Source organism: Danio aesculapii, chromosome 18 (genome assembly GCF_903798145.1).
Source record: "Danio aesculapii chromosome 18, fDanAes4.1, whole genome shotgun sequence".
NCBI classification, from domain to species: Eukaryota; Metazoa; Chordata; class Actinopteri; order Cypriniformes; family Danionidae; genus Danio; species Danio aesculapii.
The window spans coordinates 27,076,829-27,087,940 of record NC_079452.1 but is presented as its reverse complement, the minus strand read 5'-3'; the positions used below and the strand labels follow the sequence as shown (position 1 = coordinate 27,087,940).

The 11,112-nt window shown below is 34.7% G+C and overlaps 1 protein-coding gene across 1 annotated transcript in view; it reads right to left on the bottom strand.

Moving 5' to 3' along the window:
- Positions 1–1,070: 1,070 nt before the first annotated feature.
- Positions 1,071–11,112, bottom strand: part of prtga (protogenin homolog a (Gallus gallus)) — a 79,363-nt gene continuing 69,321 nt past the window's right edge. The window contains exons 13-19 of the mRNA XM_056478550.1: positions 10,000–10,127; positions 8,273–8,446; positions 5,485–5,652; positions 5,243–5,366; positions 2,959–3,097; positions 2,568–2,666; positions 1,071–1,403 (exon numbers count right to left, since the gene is read on the bottom strand). Of these exons, the coding sequence (XP_056334525.1) occupies positions 1,071–1,403; positions 2,568–2,666; positions 2,959–3,097; positions 5,243–5,366; positions 5,485–5,652; positions 8,273–8,446; positions 10,000–10,127 (1,165 nt within the window). The remainder of the gene's footprint in view (positions 1,404–2,567; positions 2,667–2,958; positions 3,098–5,242; positions 5,367–5,484; positions 5,653–8,272; positions 8,447–9,999; positions 10,128–11,112) is intronic.

Genomic DNA, 11,112 nt, shown 5'->3' with positions numbered 1-11,112 from the left:
TCTTGTAGTTTTTTGGGTAAACAGGACGTAGATCTTGTAGTTTTTTGGGTAAACAGGATGTAGATCTTGTAGTTTTTTGGGTAAACAGGATGTAGATCTTGTAGTTTTTTTGGGTAAACAGTACATAGATCTTGTAATTTTTTTGTTAAACAGGATGTAGATCTTGTAGTTTTTTTGGGTAAACAGTACATAGATCTTGTAATTTTTTTGTTAAACAGGATGTAGATCTTGTAGTTTTTTTGGGTAAACAGTACATAGATCTTGAAGTTTTTTTGTTAAACAGGATGTAGATCTTGTAGTTTTTTTGGGTAAACAGGATGTAGATCTTGTAGTTTTTTGGGTAAACAGGATGTAGATCTTGTAATTTTTTTGTTAAACAGGATGTAGATCTTGTAGTTTTTTTGTTAAACAGGATGTAGATCTTGTAGTTTTTTGGGTAAACAGGATGTAGATCTTGTAGTTTTTTGGGTAAACAGGATTTAGATCTTGTAGTTTTTTTGGGTAAACAGGATGTAGATCTTGTAGTTTTTTGGGTAAACAGGATGTAGATCTTGTAGTTTTTTGGGTAAACAGGATGTAGATCTTGTAGTTTTTTTGTTAAACAGGATGTTAATCTTGTAGTTTTTTTGTTAAACAGGATGTAGATCTTGTAGTTTTTTGGGTAAACAGGATGTAGATCTTGTAGTTTTTTGGGTAAACAGGATGTAGATCTTGTAGTTTTTTGGGTAAACAGGATGTAGATCTTGTAGTTTTTTGGGTAAACAGGATGTAGATCTTGTAGTTTTTTGGGTAAACAGGATGTAGATCTTGTAATTTTTTCGTTAAACAGGATGTTAATCTTGTAGTTTTTTGTTAAACAGGATGTAGATCCTGTAGTTTTTTGGGTAAACAGGATTTAGATCTTATAGTTTTTTTGTTAAAAGGATGTAGATCTTGCAGTTTTTACGCTGAACGATGTAGATCTGTCATTTCCTGTTCCCTAAATGTAGTTTTTAGCTACTTTTTATTAACAGGCGTTTTCTTACTTGTAGTTCTTTGTTAAAAAGGATGTAGATCTTGTAGTTTTTTCATTAAACAGGATGGAGGTCTGTTATTTCCTGTTCTTGAAGTGTAGATTCGAGCATTTTTTCGTTAACAGGCGTTTGGTTCCCGTCGTCCTGTAGTGAAGCAGGGCGACTTCTGATAGACACGTTTGTTGCTTCTGTATCGTCGTGAGAGTATCGTCCTGAATCGCTGGTTTCGTGGCTCCCCTCGCTGGAGTGCGAGCCCTCGCTGTCGCCCCCCGATGGCCCAAACAGACCCTGCAGAGTCGACGGCCGGTTTTCGGGAGACGTTTCTGTGTAGCACAGCAGGGTGGTGCCAGGATGATAGGAATAAGATGGACTGGACACTTTCTTCACCTCCTGATAAAAGCAGAAATCATCAGTAAACTACAGGGGTCGCATTTATAAATGTGGTTTTAAATAAAGTATTTAAAAAAAGTTTATTTTATATTATTACTGGGCAAAGATTATTTGCATCCAAAATAATATAATATTTGCATGTATGTGTGTTTTTATATTTACATAATAAATATACATAATTTAAATAATTTATGGCAAAACAAACTTTTATTTTGGATTTTTATTTTGAATTTTTTATAGACTTTTGCGTGATAAGTAGCGAACGCACATTTCCACCCCTGTTTTGTGCGAACACCACTTCTTATGCAAAAGCGGCCTATAAAAAACAGCTTTTTTAATACTTTATTTATAAGCATTTTTATTAGTGCTGTGATTAATGATTAATTGTGATTATAACAATTATATATATATATATATATATATATATATATATATATATATATATATATATATATATATATATATGTGTGTGTGTGTGTGTGTGTGTGTGCGTGCGTGTGTGTGTGTGTGTGTGTACAGTGCATATTTGCATATTCATTTTGAATATTCACATGCAAGTTTATATATTTGAGAAAATGTTTGTTTATGTTTATCTAATAGAAATTATACATACATTTCTACATGGAAATATTTTGGTTTATTACTTTTAGCTTACATTAATAACCCAGATGTATACTTAATGTCAACATTTTATTTATACATGCAGTATTTAAATTAATTATAATATTATTCATATTTAAATTTATGCACATTTAAACGATTAATAATAATAAAGATTTGTACTACATTAATGTTCTAAACGTATTATATTTCACTGTATGGTTTAAAATATTGTTTTTAAAAGCAATATTTGCAATATTTGGCGTTTTATAATTCTGTGGATCTTAATAATAGATTCATGTTTTATAATATTTTATAAAAAATAATTATAATATTATACATATTTAAATTTATGCATAATTAAATGAACAATAATGTTTTTTTTACAATAATAATGTTCTAATATACTTCACTGTATGGTTTAAAATATTGTTATTAAATGCAGTCTTTTATTAGACATTTTGAGTTTCTGTGGATCTTAATAACTTAATAAATGTGTTCAATAACACCCCTCTCTGCAGGTTCTTTAATAAAGCTCATTGTCAAATGTGAGTGGTTTCGTACCTTTTCATTTTTCTTAAAGAAGCTCCATCTCTTTCTTCTCTTCTTCTCAATGGTGGGCTTCACCGGGCCGTAACTGTTAATGATCAGATTTGTTCCACCCTGAAATAATAAAATATATACAGTAGTTGTCAGAATATTGTACACACAAAGCATATTTACACGCATAAATGTAACTGATCATCACTGTCACTTTCATGCAGTTTGCTTATTTATTGATTATTGTTGTGTGACGTTTGGCATGTTACTAGGATTTTAAGCAAGCTTGTAATTCTCTGCATTTTTTATTTGCTGTTGTATGTCTTCGCATTATAAGCACATTATAAATACAATGTATTATTATTATTATTATTATTATTATTATTATTATTAAATCATGTGATTGTGAATGCACCTTTGCATCGATGAAATGCTCTCTCATCATGGGCATCATCACCTCCACACTCTCAGCTGCACTCTCATTGGCCAGACGGACTGCAGTGGGCGGAGTCTGTCCTCCTGCCTGTCTGATGGATTTGGTAGTGCAGGATTTCCTGTCATGAATAATGCAGGGAGTCGTTATGGAAACAATCAATTATCTGACATCTGAGAAATTTGTTTTGCTATAACTCAATAATTTGCAATAATTAGATTATGACAATGCATTGCTTGGAGATTGCAGGGGTATTTTACTGATCATTGTATGATCTCCATTCATTCATGCAGCTGCAACCAAACACTGGGAAACACCCATACACACTGTTTCACACACATACACTACAGACAATTTTATTCACCCAATTTCCCTAAAGCGCATGTGTTTGGACTGTGGGGGAAACCGGAGCACCCGGCGGAAACCCACACCAACACAGGGAGAACATGCAAACTCCGAACAGAAATGCCAACTGACCTTCTTGCTATGAGGCAATTGAGCTACCCACTGAGCCACCAATAACAGCATTATAATATTAATATAACATTATTTTATTATAAATGAACTATTATAATAAGTTATTAATTCATATTAATTAATATTTAGGTTTTATTATTAATTCTACTTCAGCTTTTACTGTATTCAGCAACAATACTGTAAAAATATGAATATTTTGTTTGGCAAAGATATTTGGAATATAATTTTAATGACGATCAGTGGGAGACTATCTGCCAGAATACACTCATTCCTCTTTCCAATAACAGGATGATTGAACAAAATTATAAATTTATGCATAGGATGTATCTGACCCCACTTCGTTTGAACAAAATGTACCCTAATGTATCATCCAGGTGTCACAGATGTAAACCTATTCAGGATCAATCATGCATGTTTTTTGGGAATGCGAAAAGCTAAAATTTTTCTGGAAAGCAGTACAGGACTTTACAGCCACAGCTGTGCAAATCCCATTGGACAACACACCAACACTATACCTCTTTGGTACAGAACTGAACAAGACACTTGATCCTACTTCAATAAAGAGACTCGGCATCATCTCCTATCTAGCAAAGAATGCATTTTGCTCAATTGGAACCAACAAAACCTCCAACATTTGAACTGTACATACAGCTCTTGAATGAAACAATGCTCTTGGAACAATATACATACTACTTAAGAAACAAAGGGGATGCCTTTCAAAAAATATGGATGCCTCTAATGAACCTCTGACTCTCTGAACACTTCTGATGCATTTTCATAATATGTGTGACCTTATTCAATCACAACATATTACTTTAATTGTGTATTATGATTTTCGCATTCAGTTTGTATGTTTATTTATTTGTGTATTTTTATTTGATTTATTTAATTAGATTTTTTTTCTCTGACTTTTGCTGCTATACTTGTCTACTGATACCCTTGCCTTTGTTCTTTTTATGTTTGTATGTTCATTAAAACCAATAAACAAACTATTAAACAATAAAAAAAAAAAAAAAAAAAATATATATATATATATATATATATATATATATATATATATATATATATATATATATATATATATATATATATATATGAATATTTCATAAATATGAATATTTCTCTTAGAGTCAAATTATTAAATGTAGTTTTATTGTGAATGTTGGTATACATGTATGAAATAAATAAATAAATACATAAATACATAAATAAATAAATAAATAAATACATAAATACATAAATAAATAAATAAATAAATACATAAATAAATAAATAAATAAATAAATAAACAAATAAATACATAAATAAATAAATAAATACATAAATACATAAATAAATAAATACATAAATAAATAAATAAATACATAAATACATAAATAAATAAATACATAAATAAATAAATAAATACATAAATAAATAGATAAATAAATAAATAAATAAATACATAAATAAATAAATAAATAAATAAATACATAAATAAATAAATAAATAAATAAATACATAAATAAATAAATAAATAAATAAATAAATAAATAAATAAATACATAAATACATAAATAAATAAAAGTAATACTTTTTTCTTTTTTCTTTCAATTTTATTAACTTGAATGCTTTTAAAATTTGAACATATTTAACTTCATATTTTTTTAATATTTTATCTAACCATTAGTACTGTAATTAAACTTAAAAATATATATAATTTATTTATTAGTTATTATTTGAAGTGTCTAAAATAACCTTTATTACTGATTTAACCTCATCAGTGGTGTTTTTACAGCTGAACTCTGACCTGGTTTTGCTCCGGCAGGCCAGTATGAGGATGCAAATGATAATGCAGGTTAAAGCGATGCAAACGCCCACCGCTATACCCGTCATTGACCTCTGATCCAGATGATAGAAACCATCAGAAAACACTGCAAGAAGAGCACAAAAACACACTTTATTATATTGTCACATGCATTTCAACATTTCTCCTGCATCTCTCAGCCTAAAGTGACCAATAGAGTGCATTGGAAAGGATGTGTCAATCACCTGTGGAATGGGAGGAGCCATGTGTTCGAGGGGCTTGGCCATCAGTGTGTATGGTCAGCTCTACAGCCGCTGAGAACGGCCCATCTCCCATCTGATTGGATGCTGAGACCTGCACCAGATAGACCTGACCGGGCTGAAGATTCTCCAGCAGTGCCATGGTAATGCTCCCTGCCAACCAGACAAGCAGGTTAGCAACAAGTTAACTACCCAAAATAATTAACAACACACACCCATGTGAAATTACACACAAAAATACTGCAGATCTTTTGGGAAAATATTTATTTACCATTTTTATTTACTTTATTTTAATCTGTATGAAGTAATTAAGTGAATCTTGCAAAAAAAAAAATTATAATAATAATAATAATAATACCCCAATTTCTGTCTGATGGAGAGTAGTTTTTTTCAGAACATTTCTAAACATAATAGTTTTAATAACTCATTTCTAATAACTGATTTATTTTATCTTTGCCGTGATGACAGTAAATAATATTTGACTAGATATTCTTCAAGACACTTCTATACAGCTTAAAGTGACATTTAAAGGCTTAACTAGGTTAATTAGGTTAACTAGGCAGGTTAGGGTAATTAGGCAATCATTGTATAGCGATGGTTTGTTCTGTAGACTTTTGAAAAAAATATAGCTTAAAGGGGCTAATAATATTGACCTTAAAATGGTTCATAAAAATTTTAAAACTGCTTTTATTCTAGCCGAAATAATACAAATAAGACTTTCTCCAGAAGAAAAAATATTATCAGACATACTGTGAAAATTTCCTTGCTCTGTTAAACATCATTTGGGAAATATTTAACAAACAAAGGGGGGGTTAATAATGCTGACTTCAACTGTATATCATTCATTCATTTTCTTTTCGGCTTAGTCACTTTATTAATCTGGGGTCGCCACAGCGGAATGAACCGCCAACTTATCCAGCACATGTTTTACGCAGCGGATGCCCGTCCAGCCGCAACCCATCACTGGGAAACACCCATACACACACATACACTAGGGACAACTTAGCCCACCCAATTCCTCTATACCACATTTCTTTGGGGGACACCGGAGCACCCAGAGGAATCCCGCGCGAACATGGGGAGAACACTTGATATGAATAATAAATAATTATAGAATTAATTAGCAAATTAAATAATGGATTATTACTTTTTGATCAGTGATAGAAATTGTTTTTTATAATGATGAATTATAACTAATATTTATACTCTTTTTCTACTAATTTTATCAGCACAATAATATTTAATCCAAAAATATATAATAATAATATTTGATTCTTGATCAAGTTTTTCAGCTTTTTTACTATTCATTATAATAAAAATAAAATCTACTCATTTTAATAATTATAGCACTGTTACATATTTGTATTTTTTGTGCTCTGTTTGTGTTTTCTCGCTCTCGCTCTGTTCTCCCATATCTGCTTTCATTATTCACAGGTTCCGTTCATTGGTCTATTCAGCTGTCAGTCATTTCTCCCCCGGTTACGTCATTCTTACGTCACATCCAATAAGCAAAGACCACCCACCATAAAAGCGCGCGCCAGACCACTCACCAGCCCTCTCTTTTCCCTTTCTTATCTTGATTTCTTGTTGCGTTGCGTTACGAAAGAACCCGGCTTACTGTGTATTTTGTTGTTGCCTGTTTCTGTGTGCACGTTATCCGTCCGTTATTCGTATATCACTCCATTTCTCCGTTTAACGTTGTTTACGAGGCTTGGACGAAGCGGACAGGTAAGAAGGTCACGTGACAAACATTTTGCAACACTTAGGACTACTCTTCTGTATAGTACATTAGGTTAGGGGCGAGCGCCACCCCTTGTACTTTTGGGTGGGTGGGTGGGTGGGTGGGTAGGTAGGTAGGTAGGTAGGTAGATAGAAAGATAGATAGATAGATAGATAGATAGATAGATAGATAGATAGATAGATAGATAGATAGAGTAGACAGTCAGGACTCGGAAGACTCTTCGCGTGTTAATTATTTTGTTTCACATAGTTAGTTAGCTAGATGCTTCTGGGAAGTTAGATTTAGTTTGGGTTTTGTTCTTTTCATTGCTTTAGCGCCGCCCACGTCCCTTCTGCCAGCTCTCCTGTCTTTCCCCGTCTTTGTATTTGTTTCAGTGTTGTAAATATTGTAAATAGTATATTTTTGCCTTACTTTATTTTCTTTATTTTGGATTTATTCGTTGTTTTTGTTCACTTTTGGGAAATATAAATAAAATCACAATTTTGGTATTATTTTGGTTGTCTTTTGCACTTATTCACTGTTTGTATAAATATATATTTAATTACACCTGAGTGTCAAACCCCACCATCAATGGCAAAGAAATAATGCTATATTCTACAATAAAAAAAAAACTAATAAACGCTAATTAACCTAGATGAAATAAAACTATGAATTGTTTTTGGGTTGAAAAAATGTAGATGGACCAACCAGTGTCTCTTTATATAGCTGTAATTACACAAATATTAATAGTTTTCATCTAGTTTCCAAACTGAATATTCATAAAATTAAATGATAAATATCACATGAATAATAAAAATCTATATATTATATCTAACTCCAAGAAATATTTATAGTTTTCATTTAGCTTCCAAATATTTATAAAATTATGTAATGAATAAAAAAAATATCAATATGATAACAAAGAGAATTTAAACTTAAAATTAAATCAAACAAACAAAAGGCGTTATTGCTTTTGAGTGGGAAAAACATGCAGATGGGTCATCCAGTGTCTCTTTATTCATCTCTAATTGCTGTAAATGAGGTCAGTGTCACCTTCTCTCTGCAGCATCTGCCAGTCTCCGGCGGCCCAGGCTCTGCGTGTGGCGTACAGGACGGTGTAATGCGTAACGGCGGCAGCGCTGCGATCATCCGGAGCTTTCCACGACACCAGAGCAGAGTCTCCCTCGATCAGTGTGACTTTAACTGCAACGGGAGCTCGAGAGGGAGCTGGACACACACACACACGCGCACATGTTGTCAATACTCTAACTACATTAAATACATGAAAACTGGCTAACATACATTTTAATACACCAGACATTTTGTTAGAAATACTCATTTGCTTTACATGTTTGTTTGTGTAACTACTATTTTCATTTATAGTTTTTGCATCTCGCTTAAATACACTGTGAAAAGCAGCTATGCTTATTATTTTCTTTATTCGCTATATACCCCAGATATTATGCAGCACCATTGATTCCATCCAAGACCTGTGAAAAAATGATGCCATGGTATCCATAATCCTGGACCAGGCCGTATCCTGAGCTGATGCTGTGGTGGTCATGGAGGAGTGAGGAGCATGAGACTGATTCCTGAAAGACCACAGTGACAGACGAGTCCCCACATTGATCCTGTGGGCCAGCCTGAACACCCACGGGTGACCTACTCACACTTGCAGTTCTCCACGATGGACGTTCTCTAGCCTTACGGACGTTTTGGAGACCGCGAATTACGTAACCGGAGGTACGTATGACTGCATTTAATTTTTGTAAACGAACGCTACGGGGAGGTGTGACGCTGTTCCTTTCCGGCTGCAAACAGTTTGTAATGTTACCTCGCCATGTACGTCGGTGGACTTGAGACGCAGAGAGGAGTTGTCCACAATGATGGGGTTCGAGTCCGGTGAAGAGCGGTTCCAGAAGACAGGTAAGACAAATCGATAAAATTAGTTGGGTTTAGGGAAGGGAGAGTGTGGGTTAGTTGATCGCTCACTCAGTCAGTCAAAAAGTCAGTCAACAGCGTCCTCTGGTGGGTTTACGCGAGAACAGCAGGTGTGAACGGCACTCGCGAGGGAAATTTTAGATCTCAAAAAGCATACACAGCGCCCTCTGGTGGATTCGCCCAAACAAAAACTGCAGAAAAACATGCCGCCAGGATGTATTTCGTAGTCTCCAGAAACGTCTGTAGAGGTACGTTTTCAGAATGAGCTGGGCTGGAAAGTTTGGCCGGATGATAAACGCTCATGCCCAACTGAGCCTAGTTTCTCTCAAGGTTTTTTCCTTCACTTTCGTCAATTGGTGACGTTTTTTTTTTCTCGCCACTGTCACCACTGGCTTGCTTGAATCAGGACTTGTGGAGATGCGCATCAATAGATTGGCTCTTCAGTGTTTGGACTTTCAGGAGTGAAAATTAAACCACACTGAACTGAACTAAACTGAACTTCAACTCTGAAATCTGGACAAGAAGGTAGCTGGTTCGAGTCTCAGCTGGGTCAGTTGGCATTTCTGTGTGGAGTTTGCATGTCCTCCCCATGTTCCTGTTTCCACTACAAGTCCAAAAACATGTGGTACAGGTGAAATGGGTAAGCTGAATTGTCCGTAGTGTATGAGTGTGAATGAGAGTGTATGGGTGTTTCCCAGTGATGGGTTGCAGCTGGAAGGGTATCCGCTGTGTAAAACATATGCTGGATAAGTTGGCGGTTCATTCCGCTGTGGCGACCCCGGATTAATAAAGGAATTATGCCAAAAAGAAAATGAATGATTGATATGATGTGTGTTTACCTTCAGGCAGTGTGGTCTGGTAAACCACTGGACTCCAGGGGCTGGACAGCAGATCCACATGAAGACGAACCGCAAACTCATAATTAGTGTTTGGCTCCAAATCAGTGACCAGCAGACTCTGAGCAGCGCTGGAGGAACACACACACACACACACACACCACATATGAGAACAAGGCACTCACTGTCTGTACGTGTGTGTGTGTGTGTGAGTGTGATTGAGTGTGTGAGTGTGTCTGTGATTGCAAGTTTGAGTGTGTGAGTGTGTCTGTGATTGTAAGTTTGTGTTTGTGAGTGTGTCTGTAAGTTCATGTGTGTGTGTATGTTTGTCTGTGTCAGAAGTGTGTATATGTGCTAGTGTGTCTGTGAGAGTGTGAATGTGTGTGCATGTGTGTGTCTGTGTGTGTGTGTGTGTTAGTGTGTGTGTGTGTGTGTGTGTGTGCGTGTGTGTGTGTGTGTGTGTGTGCGTGTGTGTGTGTGTATGTGAGGTGTGTGCATTTCATTTCTTTATGTTTGTGTGTGATTGTGTGATGTGTGAGGGTAAGTTTGTGTATGTGTGTGCGCATGTGTGCATATGTTTGTGTGTGTGAGAATGTTTGAGTGTATCTATCTCTAAGTGTGTGTGTGTGTGTGTGTGTGTGTGTTTATGTATGTGCAGTGTGTATTTGTGTTATTTTGAGTTTCTGTACGTGTATATGTGTGACTGTAAGTGTGTGTTTCAGTGTGTACCTCTTTGTGTATGTTTGTGTGTAAGTATGTGTGTGTGTGATGTGTGAGGTTAAGTTTGTGTACGTGTATGTGCGCGCAAGTGTGTGAGCACGTTTTATTGTTCCTCTCTATGTGTGTGTGTTTCTCTGTGAATGTGTGTAGGTTCAGTGTGTATTTGTGTTTGTGTATGTGCAGTGTGTATTTGTATATTTGTTTTATTGTGAGTTTATGTGTGTGATTGCGAGTGTGTGTTTCAGTGTGTACATCTTTGTGTTTGTGTGTGTATGTGTGTAATTGCGAGTGTGTTTCAGTGTGTATGTCTTTGTGTTTGTGTGTGTATGTGTGTGATTGTGAGTGTGATTGTAAGTGTGTGTATTTTAGTTTGTACATCTTTATGTGTTGTGTTCA